At 38.7% G+C, this 27,401-nt stretch overlaps 1 protein-coding gene across 5 annotated transcripts in view; it reads left to right on the top strand.

Moving 5' to 3' along the window:
- The window catches only part of rps6ka1 (ribosomal protein S6 kinase a, polypeptide 1), a 46,534-nt gene extending 29,261 nt beyond the window's left edge, over positions 1-17,273 (top strand). For 2 of the 5 annotated variants that reach the window (XM_041971755.1, XM_041971758.1), the window contains 20 exons: positions 4,618-4,734; positions 4,903-4,984; positions 6,224-6,304; positions 6,422-6,501; positions 6,633-6,739; positions 7,372-7,409; positions 7,777-7,919; positions 8,020-8,090; positions 8,212-8,300; positions 8,400-8,464; positions 8,565-8,667; positions 8,900-9,030; positions 10,925-11,050; positions 11,267-11,356; positions 11,461-11,619; positions 12,907-13,068; positions 13,184-13,260; positions 13,349-13,466; positions 13,574-13,711; positions 15,293-17,273. In XM_041971755.1, the coding sequence (XP_041827689.1) occupies positions 4,618-4,734; positions 4,903-4,984; positions 6,224-6,304; positions 6,422-6,501; positions 6,633-6,739; positions 7,372-7,409; positions 7,777-7,919; positions 8,020-8,090; positions 8,212-8,300; positions 8,400-8,464; positions 8,565-8,667; positions 8,900-9,030; positions 10,925-11,050; positions 11,267-11,356; positions 11,461-11,619; positions 12,907-13,068; positions 13,184-13,260; positions 13,349-13,466; positions 13,574-13,711; positions 15,293-15,415 (2,100 nt within the window). In that variant the 3' untranslated portion in view covers positions 15,416-17,273. Of the gene's footprint in view, positions 1-919; positions 1,061-1,885; positions 1,940-2,844; positions 3,301-4,617; positions 4,735-4,902; positions 4,985-6,223; positions 6,305-6,421; positions 6,502-6,632; positions 6,740-7,371; positions 7,410-7,776; positions 7,920-8,019; positions 8,091-8,211; positions 8,301-8,399; positions 8,465-8,564; positions 8,668-8,899; positions 9,031-10,924; positions 11,051-11,266; positions 11,357-11,460; positions 11,620-12,906; positions 13,069-13,183; positions 13,261-13,348; positions 13,467-13,573; positions 13,712-15,292 lie in introns of those variants that run through there. The other 3 variants (XM_041971756.1, XM_041971757.1, XM_041971754.1) reach the window with 3 other exon arrangements.
- The last annotated feature ends 10,128 nt before the right edge of the window (positions 17,274-27,401 follow it).

Here is a 27,401-nt window from a genome sequence, read left to right as displayed (position 1 = left end):
TTGAAAACACACAGGTCCTCCTGCTTCATTTCTATAAGGGAGGAGAAGCCAAAGCGAATAGCACAGGGACGAATTGCACACGTGTACTTCTCAAGACACAGTTGCTCACAGTTTAAATGAACTTCTCTGAAGGTCACGCACCATCCACTGCCTTCTCTCTACTCTTGTTTGATCCTAACTACATCCAGCTTTCTTTCTTCATGGCTCTCTTCTTTAAGCCTCACCAATAAATCAGCAGATTCAGCGTTTAGGTTTAAGAAATTCGAACAAGTAATGGCTGTTCCAAGACTTAAATGTGTGTGACATTTCCTGCTTTGATGGGGCAACTGTTTGGCAGCCCATCCTGACACACTACCCACATACTCTCTTTCTGTCACACTTTATATCTTCCCCCCTGTAAGTGATGTCAGAGCCAATGCTGGGATTTGAATGAGGCATTAGCTAGCAATGTGAGCATGCCCTTACTTGGCTAAGGCTTCTATCTTACAAGATCCTGCTTTGAGGCCTCGCTATTTTACTGCCTGTAGACTTGCACTGGCCCCTTGTGTTTACCAACGAGCATTACACCATGTCTGCCTTTGAAACATGATACTTCTGCTTTAAAGCAGTCTCCAAATATTAAGGGTTAGGATGGTTGGATGGATTTCGGTCATTTCACATTAATTTCACTGCAGAACAAATTTTTTTCTGTAATCTTACAGTAGTTCAGAGTTAGATTGAGTTCACCCAAAATACTTCCTAAGGTTCACTTCCTGCTGCTTTGGAACTTCTTCCTACACCAAGAGTGTCCAAGAAGTTAGTCTGCTGCTCTTACCCCTTTTAAGAACTTCCCTTCTCATTTTGAAGTTTGTGTGTGTGTGTGTGTGTGTGTGTGTGTGTGTGAGCAGATCATATCTCTTGTGGTATTGCAGAAAGAAAGGGTTAGCTAATTGTCACAGAAGTTGTGTATTTGCAAGACAGTTGTGTGTCACTGAAACCAGTGACTGCATCAGTGACATGGAAATTGCTGGACCGAGACATGTGGAGGCTCATATTTCGCACCAAAACCCGCGTACCAGAGGCAAGTTTCCACTTTTTTTTTTTCTACATGCTTGTTAATAAACCCGATTTGATGTGAAATGTGTGCCTGTGTATGTGTGTGGGAGGCGCCAGGGTGATGGCTTTGCTGGGGTCTGGTAGTTGCCCAAAGCTTCAGACAGCTGTGTGTGTGCAGTGACATTTTGGTTGGGGTGGAAGGGAGCGTTGCCAGCTTCTCAACTGTGAAATTGAAAGCTCTTCCACCTCCTTTAATCATAAAAATACATCTAAAACTTCTCTCCTTGTCAGTCTGCAAATGCAATCAACTTACACAGTGTCAATAATTCCTGTCTATGCTTTGTTTCTGTATCAAATAATCAGTTCTGTGAAAGCAATAAGATTGAAACTTATCAACAACCCCATCACTGATGGGAAGAGGCCCTAAACTAAAATGACTTAATCTTGATAGCATCTACAGACCATCTGCTTACACATTTCTCTACAATACAATAAACCCTGATGTGTGAAAAGTCTAATGTGTCAGCTGAAATTCTAAATTTCTTTGATCTCTGCTGTTATTCTAAGAAATACAGCCACCCCGGTGCTAGCATGCTGGAGTTATCAAGCAGGAAGGAAGTGAGATCAGTTAAAAAAAAAAAAAAAAAAAAGAGGAAGTGAAAACAAGAGGGAAGAGAAGTTTCCTGTCACTAATGTGGCAATCTTTACCATCTTTTTTCTTCATTCTGTGTGTGCATGTTTATATAATGACACTTGTTTGTTTCCAGTATGTTAATAAAAGGGGAAGAAATCTTAGTGTTAATGTTCCAAGTAACTGATGTTAACTGCTCCATATAATCACTTCCTATAGAACAAGTCTCACATCACCTGGATAGAGAAGGAGTTTGCCAATATTAGAGACCAGGTAAGCTCTCAGTACTTCCAGTTGCTTTTTTAATCAGTCAGTGTGCAGCATTGCTGCTGCTTTTCATCCACTTCAAACTGAAACACACTTGTGTGTTTGTGCCCTCTGGAAATTTATCCAACCAATCACAAACATATTAAACGTCAAGCTTTTCAGAGCAAAGACTGCAATGCAGGTCTGCAGCAGCTCGGTTGTGCTGCTGTTTGGTCAAGAGAGAAGTTGACTCATGCATTGCATTTATTAGACATAGGTGCGTAATGGCTTTTTCCTCTCAGGTCAACAAGGTACTTTTTGTATCAGGAGCATTAAAGATGGCTATGTGGAACAGAAAAAGGGAGCCATATGTGGGCTTGCAGGTTTGGTTTTTAAAGGAGGGATGAGCAGGACTAATATGTGATGAAAGAAAGGAAGATGCCTGGTCACATAGAGGAAACTGTCATCCAAGCCACACAGGCATGCCAACTCTCTCCCTTCATTCCTTTTTTTTCCCCCCTCTGATAAATTATGAGTACAGGGAAGTGGCAAAAAGTTGGGTTTTGAGTCTGGGAAGGCACTGATTACCAATACATAAAACTTTATTTTAGAGAAATTTATTTTAAATTTTATTTCAATTTATATTAGCAAATATACTTTTGTTGTTTTTTTTTTATTCACCACCTCCCTTTTTTTTTTTTTTTTTTTTGCATTTGTATTTGCATTTCAGTTTTCTTTCTGTTTCTGGTGGTGCCTCTCTTTCTTAGCCACAGATGTGTTAGTGCGCTACAGGCTGGGAGTTGGTTGCAGGACTGTGAGAATGAGAGCAGGCTCTTCCTTCCTGTTCACTTCAGTTCCAGTTCACTTCAGCTGTAGCAAGTCGGTGAGGGCACATAGGTCTAATCAGACCAACACAGGCCGACAGAGAGGGAGAGAGGGGGGGAAAGGGGAACAGAAGATATAATGGAAGGAAAAAAGAGGTATTACTGAAACTTACAGCGGGAGGCTCCTGCTGAAGGAAAGTAAAGAGGCAGAGAGAAATTTTTATATTTACCTGCTGAGTGCAGAAAAATCTTAACATGAGTGTACAAGGGAGTCTAAAGTGTACTTGTGCAGAGATGAGGTGAAGATGGAGATGATTTATGTAAGTTAGTGCAGTGTTTGCCAGATAATGGCTGTAGGTAGGACGACAAAACAGTTTGGGAAATGCTGAGATGGAGAAGGACAAGAGAAAGTTCAACCTGAGCCGTATGCTGTCCCTCTACCTGTTTAAAAAGAACAAATCTCTGACCAGCAGCACTGCTCACTGCAACAGCTGCAGATCTACAGCTGCATCAGACAACAGCACCGGCAGCGGCATTTCACCTGAACCAAGAAACAAGTGGACGGTAAACTGATTCCTCTTCATGTTGACATCTTGATAAGCTTGAGCAGCTGGTCTCTGCGGAGCTTTTTGTGATGTTGTTGGTGACATTTTTAATATTGACAAGCAAAGAAGTGGGATTTATTATGTCTACAAAGGGCTGGGAAGGCTTTGTGTTTGCTGTCATTGGCAAATGGTTAAAAACAAGGTGAAACTAAAAGCCTGCAAGTTCAACCAACTTTGGTTTCCTGTTGACAGATACAGCGCCAGGGTTTAGTGGTTTGTGGCTGTTTTGCTTAAGCTTTAATCAGACCTTGTTAAAATTAATTATTGCCTAAATGATCATTTGTATAATTTATTGTGTGTGTGTATATATATATATATATATATATATATATATATATATATATATATATATATATATATATATATATATATATATATATATATATATATATATATATATACATACATACATACATATGAGCTGGTTTTGCTTACTGTCATAATTACTATTTCTAAAATTTAGCATTGCCACTTCTGCTGATCAACCGGATAGGAATGGATGTAGTTTGTCTCAGGTCTCAGATTTCAAAGATAAACTGTAATGCAAAAAAGATTATCTAGTTTTTAGGTCCCATTGCTCAATTTAGTCCCTGTGAGTATCTCTGAATTTCACTAGCAGAAGTGTGTTTTTAATTATAAATGTTGCCTGAAGGAAAAGTTCATGTTGTGTATCATCACAGGCCTGGTGCATGGAAGTCAGGTTAACTGAAAAGTCTGCCTCTATAAGAAGGCATTTCAAGCTGCTGCTGCTTTGATGGCTTTCTGTTGATGAGTTGTGGGTGAAGCAGAGTGTCAACAGGTCACCAGTAAGGGTTCATGTGTTTGAGCTGTAACAGTGCCAGTGGCACTCCACCCTGTGAAGAACGTGTGAAGTTCTTAGTGTAAAAAAACAAAAGAGCACAACTAAGTTTGAACAACTTGTATTCAAAACCAATAAACCGCCATTGCTTCTTTTTAGAGCGTGCACCCGTGGTTCATGTTACAGTTTAGTATTTCCATTTAAATGCTGCCGTAAATACGATTACCAGAAACTCAAAACACGCAACAGCACATTGACGAGAACCCACTGGATGTAATCTCTGATACTTGCACACATGTAGCCTTTTTATTTGCTTCCTCTTTTTCAAATGTTAATTTTGATATGGTGCTATTTGCAGTGTGTAAGAAAAGCTCTTTTTACACAACAGCTGGTCTGGCCGTATTTGAGCATCACAGAACATAAACTGACATTATGCACTGTGACTTCTTACACTCTCTTGTATTTTGGACTCTTTAGGAAGATGGAGAAATCAAAGAGATCAACATCACCCATGTGGTCAAAGAGGGGTCAGAAAAGGCCGACGCCTCTCAGTTTGAGCTGCTCAAGGTTTTGGGACAGGGATCCTTTGGCAAGGTGACACACAGACTCACTTTAGCTTTTTTTTTTAGCCTTTGTCTGACTATGCATATTTCTGTTTTTCTTCCTCCTTTGTTAAATTGTTCTCTAGCTCCATGAGCTGCAGCTGTGTTCTTGATTTTGATTGGCTGTTTTCGTTTGTTCTGCTTTTTTATTTTTTTCCAGGTGTTCCTCGTGCGAAAGGTGACCCCTCCTGATGCCAACCAGCTCTATGCCATGAAGGTCCTTAAGAAAGCCACTCTTAAAGGTCCAGAAGCCTGCAACTTGCTTACATTATGTTGCCATAGTGGTGCAGTAACAAGCTCTTGCTCTACAAATATACTCCCAGTTTTCAGTCTCTTTTATAAACCTACAGCAGGTTTTAAAGAGTTACACATCACCTCAGTGAAGGAAGTAAACAAAATGACAGATGTTCCTTCATGTTAGCAGGAATTACAATGCTTTCTGTGTAGTGCTGTAAGGATTGCTCGGTTAATCAGTCTGCTTGTACAGTTTCGGGTTTCTAATCCCCAGGTGTTGAAATTTGTTTCATTTCTTTGTTCTGAGCTGTAAAAAAAAAAACTGTATATTTTAGGGTTTGGGGATACAGGTCATCCTGAATATTGCCTGACTTCTCTTTCCAGAGCTGCACTTTTCCAAGCTCCCATTTGTTTCAAATAGTTGTGTTAGGCTTTTTTTTTGTTGTTGTTGTTTGTTTTTATGATACCTTTGTTTTTGAAGCAGTGGATGCCTTCGTTTCATGTAAAAGGGTGTATGCTTTTCCTGTAAATCAACATCAGCGGCGTACAGTTGTATGTGATCAGAGACCACCCCAGCTTTCAGTGGGTTTGTCTCATCTTTGTGCACAGGTGGTGTGGTCTCATCGTCTTGATAAACAGGACATTCAATTTGTTCTCACTGTCTCAAACTGTTTCGGTTTGTTCTACAAACGCTAATCTACAGATTATACAGTTATTTTTTTTATTCTTTACATACAATAACAGTTGTTGTAGAGCCTTGTAAATAGAGTTTATAAAATTTGCAGGCAAAAGTCTGTTCTGCAGTTAAATAGAATGTTTGCTAAACCAAAAGTTTAAATATAAATCTAAAAATCTAGATGTTTTAAATTAATCTGGTGGGCAGGTTCCACAAACAAGAAACCTGACACATCTCATTGGGCTGCTGTCAATCAGAGGAAATAAAATGCACCAGATTAAAAGTAACATTCTCAAGATGAAAAGATGGCTGGTTTAGACATAACCGTGCATTGATTTTCTGTCCGCTATACTCCCGTCCAATCTTGTCCAAAGGCTTCTGCTCTTGTTTACTAAATGTAGACATTTCCAAGCTGTCATTCACATTGACAGACCAATTGAGACATGTCTTACATCTTGCAGCTCAGATCCCACCTAGAGAGGAGTCATTGTTCACTTTTTATTCAGTAATGCATTCAATGTATTGCTAATTTATATAAATGCACTCAGTGATTATCTCTTCCGTCCTTTAGTGAGAGACCGTGTAAGAACCAAGATGGAGAGAGATATCCTTGCAGATGTCAATCACCCATTTGTTGTCAAGCTTCACTACGGTGAGGTCACCCAGTGCTTTGAAATCTCGGTTTCCAAAGATAAACTATAATTGGATATTTTAAGCACAGACTAATTTATTGTCAAAGTGGAGTTAAATGGAACGTTTGTGTTTGTAGCATTCCAGACTGAAGGGAAGTTGTACTTGATACTGGATTTCCTCAGAGGGGGAGATCTCTTCACTAGACTCTCTAAAGAGGTGAGTCATTCTGTTGTTTGTCTAATTTTCCTCCATTCTCTAGTTTTTGTTTTTATTTATAACTTTTTTTCTTGTTCCTTGTTCTTTTCCTGTGTCTCATCACCTCTCTGTGTATGTCTTCCTTCTCCCAGGTGATGTTCACAGAGGAGGATGTGAAGTTTTACTTAGCAGAGCTAGCATTAGGACTGGACCACCTCCATAGTCTTGGCATCATCTACAGGGACCTCAAACCTGAAAAGTAAGCAACAGTTCATATTGTGAGCCATCGATCCAAGCATCAGTCATCAGAGGGAAAAATGTTCAATTCTAATCAGATTCCACAAGGATTTCAGGAGGAGTTTTTGTGGAAAGCTGTTACAGCTTCAGCAGAGATCCACGATACTGTAGGTTTTTATTTGGGGTAATCTAATGATCAGTACTTTAGCTGAGTATCCACATGTCTCAAGTCTTGGGTTTTCAGTTCCTTTTGAAATAAGGAGTAGATATTCTGTTTGCATTGTCATGTCTGGTTCCTTTACCACATTATATACATTTTTGGGTCTAATATCCTTTTCTTTATTCCTAGTCTATCAAACCTGAGCCCTAATTTATTAATGTCAACCTGTGGTCTTCTTTTTGTCTGTTTTAACTGGTGCATTGTTATTGTTTTATGGTAAACACATATTGCCACAAGCTATGCGGCACAGACATGAGAATCACAAACAGAAAAACATGCTCCTCAGATATTACTTTATAGTGCTGCTAGTGATCAAAAAGTCAAGGTGGTTTTTGAAGTGTAAAGGTTATTGTTGAAGTGAAAGTGATAATCCAGATTACAGCTCAGCAAAACTTGATGTTCACATACTGACTTTTAGCACTATTTCTTTCTAGTATTCTCCTGGATGAGGAGGGACATATCAAACTCACAGGTGAGTCTCCCACTTCTTCCTGCTTAATCTGGCTAGCAAACACACACATTTTCCTCTCTTCTGCCTTGTTGACCTTCATTACTCACAGCACCATGACAGCTTTATCTTGCTGACTGGCCATATCTGCATATGCACCCATATATGCCCCCCAAGTTAATTATTACACTTAATCTTATCAACATCCCTGGGTACTGCCGCTATTGAACCAAAGGTGACCCCAAGAGGTTTAGAGAGGCAATATAACTCACACTGATGAGCCTCCTGCAGACTAAGATGAAACACTTTAAGATGGAGCAACAGCTCATGCTGCATATTTATCATGAAGATTTTGAAATTCCCATTTTCTGTCTTGTGGTGCGTTTTCCAGATTTTGGTTTGTGTAAAGAAGCTATTGATCATGAGAAGAAGGCTTATTCTTTTTGCGGTACTGTGGAGTACATGGCACCAGAGGTTGTCAACAGGCAGGGACACACCCACAGCGCCGACTGGTGGTCATTTGGTGTACTGATGGTAAGGAGGGGGTAAAAAATCTTTTTTTTTTTTTTTTTTTTTTTTTTTTTTACGTAGCTAACAAATGTTTCCCATATTTATTGTATGTTTTCTTTCGTAGTTTGAGATGTTGACAGGAGCACTGCCTTTTCAAGGGAAGGATCGCAAAGAAACTATGAACCTGATTCTGAAGTGAGTGCAGTCTAGTTGTTAAAACAATTCCACACACAAGCCTGTTGTCACATAATGGACCTATTCAAAGTGCCTCAGGTGCAAATATTTAAAGCTGCGTCCCATCTGTCTCGTCCTGCAGGGCGCGTCTAGGGATGCCGCAGTTCCTAAGTGCAGAGGCCCAGTCTCTGCTCAGGGCTTTGTTTAAAAGGAATCCTGCCAACAGACTGGGTTAGTTTCAGCTCAAGAACATGACTTTCACCAATGGCAAGAATATCTGACACAGTTTCAAAGGGGAAGGGTAATAATACTCTGCTCGTTTGCCCATAGGATCTGGCTCTGATGGTGCAGAGGAGATTAAACGACATGGTTTCTTCTCCACTATAGACTGGAATGTGAGTGGCTGAGGACATTTAAACTGTATATAGATTTTTTTTAATAAAAGAGAGAGAGATGGTATTCAGAATATCAACTAGAGCTTCTTATTCCTTTCAGAAACTCTTCCGAAAAGAAGCAAAGCCTCCATTCAGGCCAGCTGTAGCACGTCCAGATGACACCTTTTACTTTGACTCAGAGTTCACTTCCCGCACACCAAAAGGTGAGAGTTCAAAGCTAAGCTAAAAATTCATCTGATGCTACCAGGGTATTTAACTTCAAGTCTTCCTGTTTGGTTAATCTGACAATGCAGCCATTAGTAAAGTTGTCTGAATTTCATCATCAGAGTGTAGCTTAAAGTGTTTATTTCACCAGCTTTCTTTAACATATACTTTGTAGTAGCATTTCCAAAGAAAATATGTTTCCAACAGCTGAGTTTTCTTATTTTCTTGCAGACTCTCCGGGTGTACCTCCCAGTGCTGGAGCTCACCAGCTATTCAGAGGCTTCAGCTTTGTTGCATCAACTATGTTGGATGAAGAAGGTTTAACAGAGCCTGTGCAGCCCCCACCCCACCCAGTGGTCCAGGTCAGCTGTTGGTTATATATGAGGCATGCTTATTATTGATTATAAATTAGAAGCATAGCAAGAGAAGACAATAATGAATTAAAGCAGAGGATCATTTCTGGGGAAAGCTACTTTTTAAACAAAGATTTTCTTTATCAATAATAATATTTTGCAACTTCCAAATTATTTAGTGTTAAAATAGGGGAGTACATGTGCTGTAAATTATACAGCATATAAACTGACAAGTAAGTTTGGTTGCATTTAATTTAGTTTAAAAGCAGTTGTTTGTCCTAACTAGTTAGAATCCAGGGTTACTATCCAATACGGAAAAGTAAGGAATTTCATTGTAGTCATTTCCAGATCTAGGTAAATAGGAAGGAAAAAAGGTATGGAGTGATTATGTTTCTAGACAGTTGCTTCTGTTCTGTTCACAATAAAAGATTAAATAATAATAAATAAAAAATCATCAAAGCAAGGTTTTTTTTTTCAGGTGGTTTTGATCAGTCATGCTGTATGGCCAAAGTTTTTATTTCTATACCATAGTGGATGAGTCAAAAGCAAGACAACGAGTATGCTGGGAGATTTAATTCACACTTCTTGCACAGAAGAAATGGAATAATTTACTTTTGTTCAGCTTGCTTCTTACTTATTTTAAGACTCAAAGATAAGGTGACTGATACGGACAGACAGCAGCTGACACATTACAGACATTACTTATCTTATATATTTTAGATCACTTTTTTTCTTTTTCGGCTGTTCCCTTCAGGGGTCGACACCACTGCATCATCTACATTCATCTAAGCCTTTTTCATTGTCTTCTCTTACACCAACAAACTTTATGTCCTCTTTTACCACATAAATAAATCTCTGCTTTGATCTTCCTCTCAGCCTCCAGCCTAGTAGTTTCAACATCAGCATCTTTCTACCAATAAGTCACTCTGACTTTGTCTCCAAAACCTCTAACATACAGTATGTGGTCCCTCTAATATATTCATACCTTGTCACTCCCAAAGAGAACCTCAACATTTTCTGCTACCTTTAGTTCTGCATCCTGTCTTTTCCTCTGGAGGCAAAACCACAGATATTTGAGACGAGTTAAGGTTACCCTTGCAAAACAGGAAAATAAATTAGAATAGCCATTTATTCTTTATGCAGCAGCTGCCTTGTTTTGCTTTTAACTTATTAAGAAAAACCCCAAATATTTTACTGATAGTCATTTTAATAATAATCTTTGAAGTCCTGCTTCTCAGGCAGAGGAGGAGATGAGCCACTTCAGGAGTGTAGCATCAGATGAATATTAAGCTCACCAGGTACTCCCTGGTTTGTTTGTTTTTTTTTAAAGAAAAATTACATTAATTAGCAGCTAGTGTTAGCATCTTAGCTGTTAACGACCCAGTGCATGACAGTGTGTTGATTGTTGAACCTCACAGCTTGTTAACACTACAATAAGTCCAGCCTGTAATTATTTGTAATATAGATTTTTAACACCAAGATGACTGATTACCTCTATAGTGGGCTTAAAGTAAATGTATCACCATGTTTAACCTTCTAGCTAGCTGTCTGTGTAGCTGTTCTGAATAAGCTGAGAATTTTTTCAAGTAGTCTGCAAAGGTGTGTTAGAGCCCTGATGGCTTAAAGAAAAAGGGGAAGAAAGAAAGGCTTGTTTTGTTAAGTGCAAGTCAGACAGGAGCATGAGGAGATCTGAATGGCTCATGATTGGCCTCAGATCCTGTTTCATGTTTGACAGAAGCGGCCGTCAGCTGCGTGTGGAAGGTTGAGAGTGACAGTTAGACAGAAAGAAAGTGTTTCTACAAATAGATTCAGCTCCTTGTCTAAAACCATCAACATCCCCCAAACATGTCAGCTCTGTCAGTCTGTCACACCTCCACCACTCAATTTTTAATTCTCTCTGCAGCAGCTGCACGGGAAGAACCTGCTGTTTAGCGACGGCTATGTGTTGAAGGAGGACATCGGCATGGGCTCTTTCTCTGTCTGTAAACGATGCATCCACAAAACCACTAACACTGAATACGCAGTCAAGGTATGAACAGACATGAAAAATTCATATCACATATATTTTAGTGCAGTAATGTTCAGATTCTGCTTTATAGAAGGGGCTATGTTGTATTAAGCACAATGTGCCCAGTTAAAAAAAAAACTGAAGATAATCTTCAATTTCTGACTGAAGCTGGTAGTCAACCAAGAGACTTGATTTAAACATAACCATGAGTGCTGCTGTGTTATTTGCGATTGACAGATGATTGACAAGACCAGCACAGACCCCTCTGAGGAGATTGAGATTCTACTTAGATATGGACAGCACCCCAACATCATAACACTGAAGGATGTGAGTCTAAACACGCATTTAAATCAAACTATTGTTTGCTTTAAGCATTAGGAAGAACAAGCATTCCTGTTGGTGAAACTGTCTCGTGTGTGTTTCTGTGTCAGGTGTATGACAACGGTAAGCAGGTGTTCCTGGTGACGGAGCTGATGCGCGGAGGAGAGCTGCTGGATCGGATCCTCAAACAAAAGTTCTTTTCAGAGCAAGAGGCCAGCGCCGTGCTTCACACCATCACTAAGACTGTGGAGTATCTCCACTCACAGGGGGTGAGGTCAACTGGCTCTGCAAACACACAGCACACATCCTGCTGTCATAGCAGAGTCCTGTCCCAATTACTGAGCTTAAATATGGATTTTGTTGATCTTACAGATGATTATTTTATATCATTTTACATATCCAATCTGGGTGTCTAAAATATATTTGCTGTCAAAGTGCATATTAATTTCTATATAAAACAACTTCGTTTCATTGATGATTCATTTCTTTTCTAAGTAATCATGCACAAAGAGTTTTGCTCTCTTGGATTTAGATCAGACGAGACTAAAGGGCATCTAAAAAAAAGTTTTAAGACAAGGCAGTTTATTTGTATAGCACATTTCATGTACAGGACAATACAAAGTGCTTTACATAAAACAAAAACATTACCGATACTAAGAAAAAGTAAAGGCAGCAACACATAGCAAGAATCACAATAAAATAATAAATTACATTAAAATGATTAAAAGCAAGATGAGTTAAAAAGTTGCCGTGAGAAAAGAAATGGTTTTAACCTGGATTTAAAAATGTCTACATTTGGTGAAAGTTTAATCTCCACTGTCAGTTTGTTTCACTTGTTTGCTGCATAACAGCTAAATGCTGCTTCTCCATGTTTAGTCCGGACTCTGGTCCACTAAGGAGGGATTTGAAGGTATCATGAGATGTTGTCTTAGCGCAGCAGGCTAAGAAGTCCGTGAGGTGGGGGCTCTGATGGGGTGAAAAAAAAACAAAAAACAATCTTCCTTTGTCACATGATGGGAGCTGGGGATGGTTAAAAGGGTACCATCTACAAATCAATATGACATCTAATAGGAAGCCAGTGAAGGGAAAGAAGCATCTATCTTTCTTTTTTTTTTTTCACCAGTAATGAATATTGCTGCAGCATTTAGAATGAAGTGAATTCAACAGAGGGAGGTTTTTAAACTGATCTAGTTGGCAATGCAGCCAAGTAAAATTATTATTTTTTTCCTTTTTCCCTCACTTATATCCTCTTCTGTGTTGGCCCCTGTCCCACTTCTCTTTTTACCTACAATGGTCCAAATTTGTTATTGCCATGCTTTCTGTCATGATATAGGAATCACAACTTTGGTAAAATTAGTTTAAACTACTTTTCTCCTTAAGAAATTTATGGAAAATTGTTAAAAAAATTTTAAACTTGCATCCTGTTTTATAAATTATTTTTATTTGATCTACTATGTTCTCAAGGCATTCTCCCAGTGCTTTGCCCTTGTTTTATTCCGTCCTCCTGTGTCCTCTTGTTTTGTTTTGTTTTTTTGTTTTGGTTTGGTTTTTTTTAGGTGGTGCACAGAGACCTAAAACCCAGCAACATCCTCTACGTTGACGAGTCAGGGAATCCCGAGTCTATCAGGATCTGTGACTTTGGCTTTGCTAAACAGTTGCGTGCCAACAACGGCCTGCTGATGACCCCGTGCTATACTGCTAACTTTGTCGCTCCTGAGGTGAGCACATGACAGTCACTGTGATACTTAAGAGCCAAGGTTGTCTCCAAATTTAACTAATAACCTTGATAAATGTTAAATTGTGTTAAAATTGGTTATAATATCTGACTCATAGGTGTTGAAGCGTCAAGGCTATGATGAAGGATGTGACATCTGGAGTCTGGGAGTTTTACTCTACACCATGCTGGCTGGGTGAATAGCAACACTAAAAATGTATTTGAGCATATCTTTTCTTTCTAGTTTCTCTCTGTATTCACTCTGCCTGTTTTTCTACCTTCAGTTTTACTCCATTTGCCAACGGACCCGAGGATACTCCAAATGAGATCCTGGGCAGGATAGGGAGCGGTCACTTCAGTTTAACCAGCGGCAACTGGGACACAGTGTCTGATGCTGCAAAGGTAAAGCTCCAATACTTCTTCACAGCTGATTTGTTCCAAATCTTACAGCTATTATTACTTTGTTTCTGGCAATTACTTGGTTTCATATGATATTTTGCTACTTCTAGGATCTTGTGTCAAAGATGCTTCATGTGGACCCCCATCAGCGACTGACTGCTAAGCAGGTCCTCAAACACCCCTGGATTATCCAGAGAGACAAACTACCCAACAGCCAGCTCCCACACCATGACCCCAAACTGGTCAAGGTAACAGAACCAAGTGCATTTCTTAATGTTTATTAACATGGAATCTGTTATAAATTAATAAAATGTAGATTTATTCCAAATTGGTAATGTAAGTTTTAATACATTATAAAATAATAAGATCAGTTTTGAGTTTAAAGTGCTGACAAATGATACTGGTTACTTTCCACTAAAGAGAAGAAAAAAGTGCGCTCTCCATTATTCTAAAAAGATCATCTGGTTCTCACCAGTTCTTAAAACTTAGTAAATACAACCTTAGAAAACAACAGCATGTGAGATATTACGCTGTCATTGCTTGTTAAACATTCAGCCAAAATGTAATAGCAGCGTGGCAAAACCTATGTACACGCTTGACTACTTTTAAGAGTCAAAAGAAGGCAAGTTTATTTACAAAGCCCAATTTAACAACAGGGTGATTCAAAGTGCTTTTACGGAAACTTGAAAACATCAGAATATAAGAAGCATAATTTAACATTAAAAACAAAAGAGAGAAAAAGAACATTGGATAAAACCATATTAAAACATGATCAAGTTTAAAAATTCAAGCTTAGAAGAAATAGATGCAGATTTGTAATTCTAAATAAAAACTGTTGAAATACAGCAGAGAGCAGGTGAGTCTTTAACCTGGATTTAAATAAACTGTGTTTTAGCTGATCTGAGGCTTTCTGGGAGTTTGTTCAAAAGAAGCCAGGTGCTGCTGATGAACCTTGATGCCTCAAACTTGCACTTTATTAAATGATCAACAGTTCAGCTGTGTGTTAGCACAGTGCCACGGAGGAAAGACATCAGCAATGATCTTAGAGAAGTAATTATTGCAGTCCATCAGTCTGGGAAGGGTTATAAGACCATTTTTAAATAATATGGACTTCTGTCTGCTCACAATGCTCAGAGCCATATTTACTGAGATCCAAACACAGCATCAGCACAAACACCTCATACCTGCTATGAAGCACAGTTGTAAAGAAGTGATGATTTGGCCTCGTTTTACAGCCACATGACCTAGACATCTTGTAGTCATTGAGTCCACCATGAACTCCTCTGTGTACTGGTATTCTGGAGTCAAATGTGAGGTAATCTATTAGCTTAGGCTGAAGCAGGACAATGACCCAGGTGCTCCAGCAGAATGACAAAAGAACTGCTAAAAGAGAAAAGGGTCAGGGTGTTGCAGTGGCCCAGTTAATGTCCAAACTTCTACAGGACTGTAATGATGTGGGATGAGGCCTTAAGAGTGCTGTGCATGAACAAATGCCCTGAACTGTCAATGAACTGAAGCAATGCTATAAAGAAGATTGGACCAAAACTGTTCCATGACCATGTGATAGACTGATGCGGGATGCAGAAAATTATTTCCTCAAATCATTGCTGCTGAATGTGGTTTTACAAGCTGTTCAGTTAATGAAAGTGTACTTAGTTTACACACACTGCTGCTGAATTTTAGCTGTTTTTGTTAAAAGCTTAGACTCCCTCTATAAAAACTTCTGTAATTTAACAAAAAAAAAGGATCATGTTGCTGTTATGTCTTCAGATTTTGTACCACATTTTGGACATTTAAGCTAGAGTGATCACACTACTGTTTGCTTACAGGGTGCAATGGCAGCCACCTACTCTGCCCTGAAGAACTCCCAACCTACTCCAGAGCTCAAGCCCATCGAGAGTTCCTTCCTCGCTCAGAGGCGTGTGAAGAAGCTGCCCTCCACCTCCCTGTAGAGACTTAAAACAGCCAATCAGCTCACTGGAGTCCAATCAAACCACACCTCCTGGCCCTGCACCACTCAGTCAGCTTGCTCGTGGACGTAGCATCCACCCGCTAAAAAACCAGCCAAGGAATCCTGACTACGGTCATGCCCCCATCCTTAAACATCCTGCTCTTGTTGTCATTCCCCTCATGTGGGCTCATCAGCTGCTGTTCCCCAGCCTACTTGGACCAGCAAAAGATCATGATGATGGATGGGAGCGATAAGGGCACAACGTTAAAAAAAAAAAAAAAAGGGGGGGGTGCAGGTTTTTGCCAGATGTATTAGTGCCGTGTGGGTGTATGACGCAAGTGTGTGGGTGTGTGTGTGCATGACCTGCAACAAAGTTAACGCAGCCATGTTTTTGATAGTGAAAATGAAAGTTTTCTTTCTTGATAATTGCTGTAATTGGTTCTTGCTGCACGGCTGTCATTCCACCTGTTTTGTTGTCTGTCTTTCTGTTATTTTTGTAGAATTGATACGCTTTATATTACTGGTTGTGCTGCCAAATCAAGTTGTGTGGACAGCACAAAGCCACAGTTGTGTCCATCTGCTGTTAAATGTTTTCAAAAAGCATTATTAATATAAATATTAAACATTTCTGCCATAAATGCCTGTTTGACCTTGGTACAACCGGAATATGTTGATTCTGGGAAATGTCAAATGCTAATGTTTTGGTAAATGTCAAATTAAACTGTATTTGGTTTTACAGAGAAGTGTGTTTGTGTGTGTGTCAGTTGCATGACTTGCAGTGTTTGTCTGTACTGTCTTGCAGAATGCTGCAGTCATGTGCATGGTCTGATGATGTCATGTGGCTTCCTCGTTTCGCTGCTCCTTCTTTTTCTCTGCTTGGTCAATCTGCTGGCAAACATTTGAGATGTCTGTTATTTTTATTACTACTGAAACTAGTAAAATAGGTGGCTTTCTGTGAAAGAAAACCTGCCCAAGGAACAGTGTGGCATGTTGAAATTTGCTATCTGCTTTGTTTTCTCGTTTTCTTTTTGGGGAGGGGAGGGTTTCCACTGTGTTTCTTGGATAATATTGAAAGCTGTTTTCTTGTGTTGGTTGCTTTTGTTGTTGATTGCTTTCTTTTCTTCTTTTTTTGTCCAAAGAAAGTTGTGATTTAAAATAGTGAAAGACTTGCTGAGCAGATCATAGCCTGTGGATTTGATGCTGTAGAGGTCTTTTCTTCTGTCAGAGCCTGACTTGTCATAATGTAATTAGGCTCTGAAATGCAACTTCTGTCAAATCACCTGTTTGGTAATTCTACACAAACCTGACCTTTTTGTGGAGTACCCATATTTCCATTTGTGATTTTTTAGTTTAGTTTACCCTTCTGATCACATGACTTGTTTACAGCTAAGTAACAGTGAATTTAAGATCGTCTAAAGAAGGGTAAACGTGTCTTGTCCTAAAATATGTCAAAGGGTAGGTCCTGCTTTCAGCTCAGTGCCTAGGCCTACAGGTGAGGCAGAATGTTTTTCATGGTGGGAAAAAAAAGGCATGAAATCCTAAAGATTCTGTGCATCTGAAGAAGGAAAGACCTGTGTGGCTAAATAATCAGTGAACCAGCTGTCTTACCTCAAAAGGGATCAAAGTTATATTATAATTCTTATTTGGTGGCAAAGCTCTCTCATTTGATTAATGGTATTATGGTGAGATGTTATTGTATGATACAAATAAAGATTTTATATCTTTACAATATTAAATAATTTAGTTGCTATGACAAACTGTCTGTATTGTTTGTTTTTGTTTTTAGTTTAGCTTTATAAAGGGGTACTCCAAATTCACAATAACTCACAATTCACAGATTAAAAATGTCTCAAAAGTCATGCAGAAGAGCCTAAAATATGCAATTAATGGAAGCTTATTTTCCCCTAATACAGCAATAATAAAAAACTCCACAGAAACTTTAATACAAATAATTTGAAAGGACAAATTTGACGCATAAAATGTCAATTTAAAAAGAATTCAAGTATTTACAAATCATTTAAAGTATATATTTAACTGAAAATAGCAGTAAGGCTTCATGTGAAATGAAATGCATACTCACTCAACCTTGCAACAACTGACCTCAACATAAAATATATATAGAAAATGGTCAGAAATTAAGCCAAGCAGGGGAAATGCAAGACAAGCAAAATTGTGCAACACCGAAACATTTGAAAAAAGTCAAGAGATGCTCCAAAACGGCATAAGAGGCTCCAGCATTACAGTAATCTGTCTTTTACAGGCACATTGGTTAACATCCAAACTTGTATCTGTTGTGTGTTGTTGCAGACAAATTAAGAATAAAAACATAAAAGAAACATAGCACCATGTTTCAGGCCTTGCATTGTCTTCAGTGAGAGGTTTAAATTATTTTAAAAGCACTCTACTGCAAGCTTAGTTGGGTTTTTCATGACAAACTTTTAATATCTCAAAACAACGTAAGCCGACCTAAGTTTGGGTTCTCTAAAAACTTTGTTCAAGTGGCTCCATACGCTGGTCCAAACATTTACACAGCAATGGTGATATCGTGAACAGATGGTGGCTCAGTGGGCCTACAGTCTGGTGTGTTTCCACAGACGATCACTGGAGGGAGATAAAGTGTAAGCTTCATCCTTCTTTTTTTTAACATTGAAAAGGTTAATAAATCCAGGCCCACTTAGTTGAATGCATTTCTTTAAAAAAAAAAAAAAAAAAAAAAAAAATAAAACTCCTGACTAAGACTGACACTGCAGTCTCTGCCTTTAATTCATCTGCCATGATGCATTTAATTATGGTAACTTACTGAATGAAAGTGTTTTCTTTGTGTCAGATGAAAAATGGTCTGCAATCCCATTAAAGTCTAATAAAATGCAATGAAATATATGTATGTATGCACCCTTGAGGCATAATATTTGTATGTAAATTGCTTTCTTCTTCAGTACCTCTGTGTGTTTTGCCTTGATTTCCATTTTAATAAGCATGTTTTCTCACCCTTCTCCCTGCCACACTAAAAATATCAGCTCATAGTATCACCACGTACCTGCTGTTACCCACCTCTGCATGCAGAACAACACTCCCTTACATAACAGACACCACAGCAACTGCTGCTCACACCGGGGGGGCGCTGGTCACTTCAAATCCGTGCTGATTTATGGTTAAAATTTGCAATAACATATCTAAGATAAATGCTTTGATCCATAGCCAGACACGTTCTCAGTTGGAAATGTTCACACTGGGATCTGCTTTCTGTGTTTTCATGTCATCCTGCCAATAATTCTACTGCAATGAATGACTTCCTGCTATTTTACACTCACGTGTACGTGTATTCCTGACTGACTCAGCCTGCAGCAGTGGGAGGAGACAAGGGAGACAACTGATATTGATTACAGAACAGTAGAAAACCATCACCATCATTTGTGTGCCTTCCTGGAAGAGGACAGTCTGGTGCAGTTTTTAATGCTTGTTCCATCTCTTCAGTTTACTTCTGTCAGCTGGAGCAGCTCAGCTCAAGTACTAAAATTTCATGTTTTTTTTTTAAACAGTGGGAGTGTGTGGGTGTGTGTCAGAGTGAATCCTTGACCCATAAGCTACTAAAAAGAAAACTGCGAAGGGCTGAATTATTTTAAAAACAGTCTCTATTGAAGGAGGTTGTTTTTTATTTTTTTATTTTGCTTATGTCTGGTGTAAATTATAGTTGACATGCTGCTTGTAGCATCTCCTGAGGTTCTGTTGAGTTGCATGTAAAATCTAATCTTACTTGCTTTTTTGTATGACACAAACACGAGTTGAGTTTACAATGTTGGCTCCATTATTCAACCTAGGGAAAAAATAATTTTGTGTCCCTGTAGTGATTGTATACATGTTATATATTACATGTTATGCACAAAATACTCTATATGACCATATCTGCACCAGCTAAAACATTTCCCAGTACTGTCCAACAATACTACTGCAAAGGAGTTCCAGAAAAAGATAAAAGTAGTGTCAGATACCCAATGACTAAAGCAAAGAATGTAAAAGATAGACTCACATATGCATATACAGTCTGCAATGATTTCTTTTTCCTTGGAACATTACTTGATTACGCACTCAGTCCTGCCATGTTTTTGTTTTTACTGTTTGGTACTGTTTTGAGACATTTTTCAAGTGAGCTAAAGTTTCAATGTTTGCAACAGTTAACTAATATTTATAGCCTCCAACACAACAAAGCGAGATTATATATTTTTTTCTGTATATCAGCTCAGTTAATTGCATAAACCCATTTTTATTTGGTTAACTTGCAAAGACAGATGAGCCCCATCCTCAACTCTTCATGTCTTTCATTTATTAATTCACACAACATTATGTCATCTCTGCAGGAAAACACTTCCATTTACTCTTATTCACACTTCTGAGTATTTAACAAACACTGCCGATAAACAATATTTCAATTTAAGACAAATAGGATAATGTGAAGACACCCAGATGCTCTCAATCCTTCACACGTGACATTGCAGAGATTAGAGTAATCTGGAACAGAGGGTTCTGTTTGAGAGACTGAGTGCAGGATTTCATTACAATTTTAGTTAAAAAGGGTTGGAGGAGAGATGTGTGGGATGGGGTAAGAGATCATTGTATTTTGGAAGTATCTGGCACACAAACAATTAATTCAGAGCACTCAATAGAATTACTGCTTGTCTTCTGTGTGTGTGTGTGTGTGTGTTTTATCCACTGTCTGATCTACGGAAGCATAAAGGGCCATTTGTCACAAATGTACTGTAAAAGAGATAGAGATAGCAAAACTTTTAAAAAAGGAGTAACTATATATAAAGAAGAAAAAAATGAGAAAGATGAAATCTCCCCACCACCCTGTGCCTGGTCAGGGTGGTGGCTACACCCTTTTTTGCTCCACTCCTGAGTTGTGACATCGAATAATGGCCAGAAATTTTTAAAATGAGCTGCTGTACTCATGTTTGAGACCACAGCTGAAAAGGCAACAATACATCTGCACTTTCATTAATTCCGTGTTTATATTTATTTGTTCTTGCATCATGTCTCATGCCCATTTTTTTTTTATTTCATCACTTCTTCCTGATTAGGTTCAGTCATGAAATGTACTTGGTTAAAATTAGAAATCATGATCAGAGCTGCAATTAATTCTTTTTACAGCTTGACTATCACCTTCCTAAACACCATTTTTACAATTCACATGAAGTTTCTCTTTCAACCACTAGAGGGTCACATATTAATAACTGTAGGTCATTTTGACCTGTGTGTGCAAATGCCACCACAGGGTTGAGTTTTGGAGGGTAGTCTGTGAAATTATGGAAATACTGATTCAACAGAGGCCATTAATAAACTGCATGAGTGTATTTCCCATTTGTGTACATGTGAGAGGGAAGGATAACAGAAAAAACTGTGAATCTGGTTTTCTTTAGAGTAGCAAGTTTCTGCTATCTAGTTTATGTTGGTCAATAAATGTGTGTGCATGAGTGTCTGCAGTGGGCTTGTGACTGTGGGAATAAGTAATGTTTGTACATCACTTGAACTAATTTTTTGTGAAAGCATCCTGGCATTTGTTGGCCAGCTGACAGTTGCCGCTCTAGATATTTGCCTGTGATGATGGCAATCATGCTTTCAGCACACACACCCCTCGGAGGATTAGTTTAGAGTGGTTGGTTTTAAACTGCAGGATGTTGCAGATTTATTAGAATCCAATGAACCACCATGAGCACATGTCTCCCCACTTCAAGTTCTAGTTAATCAGGAAGCTGTGTGTGTATTGTAGAACAGTATAAAGCAAAGGGAAACTACCAATGGAGCAAATTTATCCACGTTTTTTCTTCAAGTTTGATAACTCAGAAATATTATTTTAACTTTATCTTATTTTTTTCCGTTTATAGATTTCAGGATGCCTTTGTATCCTCTTCATTATCTTAAAACCTTCCTTCTTATTAAATGGCAGGATAAAGTCTTAAAGAGCACAATAAAGAGCTGTCATTTATTATTTTTCTATACACCAACAGTCAAATCTTTTCCTTTATGCTTGTCTGTCTTTATCATTTTCCGCCTCACTCCCTCTTCACTTTAGAGATCAGCAACTCTAAAAGCAGCAAGAGAGCAGTCAGTGCTACTGCTAATGCAAAACCAATCCTGGGATAAAAGCAAAGCGCTAAGTGAACTCTCTCAAATATGCAAGCACATAGCTACTCACACACATGCACCTCTGACCCACTAAAAGCTTTATCTCTTTTACTTTACTTTAAAGGAGGACAGTTATTTAAAACAACACTTGGTCTTAAATTCAGTAATGCTACCTCTCTCAACCTTGCATACAGGGTCTTATCAGTTTTTGTGAGTAAGCTTATACCAGGTTTTATTTACATACACTGGTCATACAGTCAGAATCTGTCAATAATCGTAAAGACAGAGAAAAAAAATTGATTGATATAACTATGCATTGTATCATGATATTAAAATCAAGTAATAACTGAGCAGTAAGCTTAAAAAACATCATTTAATGGCAAGAACCTTATATAGTTTAGGCTGTCAATGATAAATAAAAGTTGGTGTAATGTTCTCATAAGGACAAAATTATGTTGTGTTTATTCTGTTGCTACCCTTTTCTTGGTTTGATTAAAACAAATCCATGCTGGTCCAGTTTATAATAACAGTGTTCATAAAGGACAGTTTATAACAAATAATTGCCTGTCTAAGTACTTAGAAAGTAATTTGTTTTTTGTTTCAGAAACTCATTTAAATTAATCAACAGTACACATAATTGTGTCTGGTGTGTATTTTCTATATATTTATTACTGTATTATATATAATCTTCTGAGATTGCAACTTTGAATTGAAGAATTCAAAATAGCTTTGTTTGCATTTCCTTTTGAGGATAATCAAAATCCTGTGTTTATAATTTAGCAGTTCCAGTAATTCAAAATAATATCAAAGAATACTGCATGCTGTCAAATGGGTCAAGGGAGCGAAGAATAACAGGTTAATAACACTGAGCAGCAAGGTGATTAAGGAGGAGATAAAGTGGAGCATCACCCCTCCCTTCTGCTATTGTCATTTGATGTTGAGGCAATGTTGCTAGGGGCAACCATTTGAGCAAAAGAAAGAGAAAAATGCAGAGACTAGCTTGTAAGCAAAATGGCAGCTGGGAGGTTGTGAGAGTGGAAAGTAAATGAGGCAGCGTCAGAAAGAGATTGACCTGATACCTCTGCATCGCTTGACTGAGCAGAGCTGATCAAAGCAGACCTCCAGATGATGACGACGAAGCAGAACAGTCAAGCGGAGGGCACGAAAGTCTGCCAGCATCAGCAGCAGAGAGAAAAGCTGCCCAATCATCAGCTGACATGCTCATGAGCTCAGCAGCCAATGAAATGCCAGGAGGCACCCTCCCCAACACAACTACTCAGACGCAGATACCGCACAATCCTGGCTCAGATTTCTTATTAATGAATGGAGCAGTTCTCACGCTGCATCACTGCACATCTCTGCATCCCTCTGCTCGGCTACTCTCTAATCTGATACAGAACAACGGAAAAGAACATCAGCTGGAACAGGAAGGTCAGCAGAAGGAGGACAAGTGAAGGACTGGCTATGAAGAGACGACAAAGAAACACAAAAACCCATGATGAGGATACAGCTGAGGACATGGCAGCCGCTATTAAAAGCACGGACTTGCATCCTGATCTCCACCCACCAGATTCATTATCTCCATCATCTTCTTCCTCCCATCTTCCTCCTTCAGCCATGCTACCTTCTACATCTGCCTCGGCTCTCCTGGCACTGGCATCTCCGGCCACCAGGCGTTCAATTTCGATGGGAGACTTCCGGAGGGTAACAGAGGCTCTACTAGCTGGGTCAGAGCCCCCATCTACATCTGCCACGGCCCCCTCTTCCAAACTCGTCACCCCCAGCTCAAGCATGGAATTTGAGGCAGCTCGGCGGCGCCTCCTGGAGGTAGAGGAGCGTCAGCGTGTCATCAGAGAGATGGAGAGACGACTGGAGGAGCTTAGGGAGGTGTTTGTACGTTCAGAGCAGCAGGTGGTGGTTCATGGGGAGCTGGTGTCACGGATATCTAGTGCAGCCCAGCAGGGGGAGCTGTATGTGGCAGAAAACAGCCAACGCCTGAAGAAAGGCCTGAGGTTCAAGAAACATCGACCTACTATTGTTTTTTCCTCCATGCTTGGACTTCGTACGTGCCTCCCCTGGCCTGTGAAGCTCAAATAAGAGAATAGAAGTTTGGGTTCCACCCTGCACATAGAAATGTGCTTTACATAACTGGGAAGATAGACCATCATTCTTTAGATATCACTCATTGACATGGCTGCTCTCCAGTTTCAACCTTTCTGCTCTTGTATCCTGAGGCTGGTCCTCAAGAGCTTTAGAGTGCCTAAAAATATCACAGATGCTTGTAAGGAGCTTCCTGTTCAGTGTATTTCTGTGGAAATTCTCTGGTTAGAAAACCAATCAAGCTCACACCAGTGCAATGTGTACAGGATGTCATTATGTCCTTGTTGTTTTTCACAAATACTTTGCTGCTTGCAGTTACAGTTAAGCTTGCACAGGAGAGATTCAGATAAACTCCATGGTGCATGGATGAGTCAGGTGAAGTGGGAGGAGAGGTTCAGACTGACCTGTGAGGTATCAAGAGCATCACTGTACTTCAGCTAACTTATTCTGCAGAAAGGATGATGTAACATTAACCTCTTCATGGGAATGAAAGAAAATGAGGGGAAAAAATAAGCTGGAGGAAAGAAGTTAATGATGGATTCATTTAGAAATGAGTAACGGGTACCAAAAGATGTTTATCTAAAAGTGGTTTATCTAAGGATTGCTGCATTTTCAAATAAAAACAAACATGCAGAGATAGAAAATAATTACAAAAATTTTAAAGGAAAAACATATATATTTATATGTGCCTTGGCTTCTCTGTGGTCGTTTGACCATGACCATGGCATCTGTTTTTGCAAGGAAAAGCAAGATGACAGGAAGGAAATTCATGCTGGGACAATTCCACCTGTGGCCTCTTTTTATCTTGTCACCTAGCAACCTCTTGTTCCTCCATCCTAAATCTGCTTCCACAAATATACAGAATGTATTCAGCTGAGCACTGTAACTACAACACCATGTGTCAGCTTTAGAGCTCCTCCGAGGGATTTAGTCAAACATATTAGGGACTGAAGCTTGCTATTAACACTGTTCATTTCCTTTTTTAAGATTAGGGGTTAAACTTAGGTTTAGGCATGCATGTGTCAGCTAGAAAATTTAGGGTATGCCTTAAAAAACTGCTGATAGTGTATTGGTTTTACATGTGACAGTGATAAGAAATTAAGAGCTGCATCTTTGCTTCCTGCAAAAAATAGTATCATGTTTTGTAATAGAAGGATGTTTGACAGTATTCACTCATTTCTGTTTCTGGGAGAAAAATGTTGTAATCCATCATGCACGTAAAATATTTGTCCCAAACGCAGGAGGTGACCTAATTTTTTACACATGATCATTTTTGTTCTCCAATTCATCATTTCCTCCTTTACATTTCCCTTCTCTTTGAATTGACAGTGATAAAGTATCTTACATCTTCCTCCACCACTCTTATGCTTCAGCTGCATTAGTGCGTGTAGAATGCACAGCTAATACACCAGGGATATCTATTTTGGGGCATTAGAAGGTTGTGGCATTCAGGCAGGAATTCAATATGAGTGCATTTGTTGAAAAAAATGCACTTATAGAGATGTGGGTGCACGCTATCTATCTGTATACATGTGTGCTACTCACCAAAAGAATAAATAGGGATTTATGAAAGGGTTTTGTTTGCTCCGTGTGTTATAAATAGGAAGAATAAAGAAGAATGGCTGGTTTGCAGGAGAAGCACATCACTGATTGTAGAACCACTTACTGTGGTTTTTCATAAATCAGACTTATTTTGTTTTCATATATTCCTGTTTTTGTTTTTGCTTGCTTGCACAGATTTACATGATACATCAGAAGTATCTGTTTATTTCAAGTCAGGAATACCAAAAGACACTGACTCTAAGATGTAGCTGCCTTTGTTATAGACCCTGCAATCAAAGAGAGAAGAAAAACATGGTGTGTGCAAAACTAGATTACTGGGCTTAGAGCACAAGTTTAGAAATGTAGGTTGGTGCAAATTAATTAGAATGAGGCCATGAAATTTTCTAATTTTGACTTTAAGGGCTTAAATGATCAGTCTCTCCAAGTTGCTTAGGAACAAGAGATACTCTGACAATTAACACAACCCATTACAGAGCACCAATGCATGGTTTCAAGAAAGGGCATTCTGGTACTTGACCCGTTCAATTCTGGGTGAAAAATTTCTATATAGCTGATATCCATGAAGACCTCCTCCTTGATTGTTCACGAACTATATAACATGGCCAATGTAACCACTGCTTGCTGTCTTTATGCACACCAATAGCCTACCAAACTAAATTCTGCTAAAATAGTTGCCAGTAGAATATATCTGTGGAATAAAAGGGTCTCAAAGGCCTTAAACATGTATTCATACTACTATGTGTATAGCTACAAATGTACTTATATATATTGCTGGCCTAATACGCTTTATGCAGTATTTGTGCATTGGCATTTACAGTAGCGATGGTTACTGGTATTGATGATTTAAGCGAGGACATGGTGAACTCGTGACCATCATGGACTGCTTCACCACTAGAGTCACGCATTGCTGTGGGACTGCACCTTTTCTGTTTTATATCAATGGAAAAAAAAAAAAAAAAAAAGATGCTTCCCAAAGATCTCTGGGCCCACTTGCAGAATGAATGTAATGTTGATTGTTACTCAGTTGTTTCTGTAGTTTTTTCTGAACACTGACTAAAAAACACTGACCACATATTTTGTTTGAACCTGTGGTTGGCAGTAAATGCTGTTTTTATTTCATACCTCTGGGATGGCATTTTAGCCAATGTAACTTTCAAACGAAGCTGTTTAATTTAATGAATAAATATTTCAGGAACTTGGAATTATTTCTACAATTGCAGCTCTCATGGACCTTTCCCACTACAAATACTGGCTAACCACAGGTCCAAAAGCACATTTCTGATGTTCATTTATCTTTTGAATGTTTTAATATTTTGTGTTTGCTGAAATTAATGTGATTTATGCATTTGTTAAAACAACAGATCAGGTATGTGATACCTTTCTTCACAGTGATATTTTTGTCTTTGTTCTACTTTAGTATGAATGTTAAGTAACAGGCACAATGTTGGTTCAAATGTATGTTTGAAAGTAAAAGCTGGTTTGGCACTAATCAGCTTTCATTTCTAAATATTTAACAAGCGATCACACAATTTAGTATCAAACGTTGATGTACTTGAGGTTTTGGCTTTGTTTTTGAGTAAAAAACTTTCTGCTGAGTGAAATTGTGAATGTTATTCTCCTTTTTATGCTTAAATTTGCTTCCACTTATTTTGTTTTATTCCCAGTTACTTCAGCACAAAGCTGTGATGTGTAAGACTCAAATATTATAAAAAATCTCATTTTAGACTACTTCATTTCAGTTTTTTTTGTAAAATAGGCTGAATTATTAGAATAAAGAATTTAAAACACTGAAATGTTGCCAACATGTTTTTTTTTATTTTATTTTTTATTTTCCCTTTTCTAAAGTTAGAATTAAAATCCTTAAAAGTATCTTTGGCAGCTGCTAACAAAGTGTTACATCTGACATCTTTTGCAGCTGAACGGGACCTTTAGGGTCATCTCGCAGCAGCTCACAGAAGTACAGGACTTGGTCAGCAGAAAACTGCTCTCTGACGTAACAAATGTTGGAAACCAGAAAGAAGCAAACTATGAAACAGCTCCAAGCAGAAAGATTTAACAGGACTTATTTAGTCTCCAGTCATCTGCATGTCTATTAGAGCATCTTTTCAGCTGAGTATTTGGTTAAATGGAGGTTAGATAACAGTGTTATCCTGGAGAAGAGCAGACTGTCTACTTCCAACTGCTCATTATTGCAAACTAGGATT

This window comes from Melanotaenia boesemani, chromosome 20, assembly GCF_017639745.1.
Source record: "Melanotaenia boesemani isolate fMelBoe1 chromosome 20, fMelBoe1.pri, whole genome shotgun sequence".
Taxonomy (NCBI): Eukaryota; Metazoa; Chordata; class Actinopteri; order Atheriniformes; family Melanotaeniidae; genus Melanotaenia; species Melanotaenia boesemani.
Note: the sequence above shows the minus strand (reverse complement) of the source record. Positions and strands in the feature narration are given on the sequence as shown.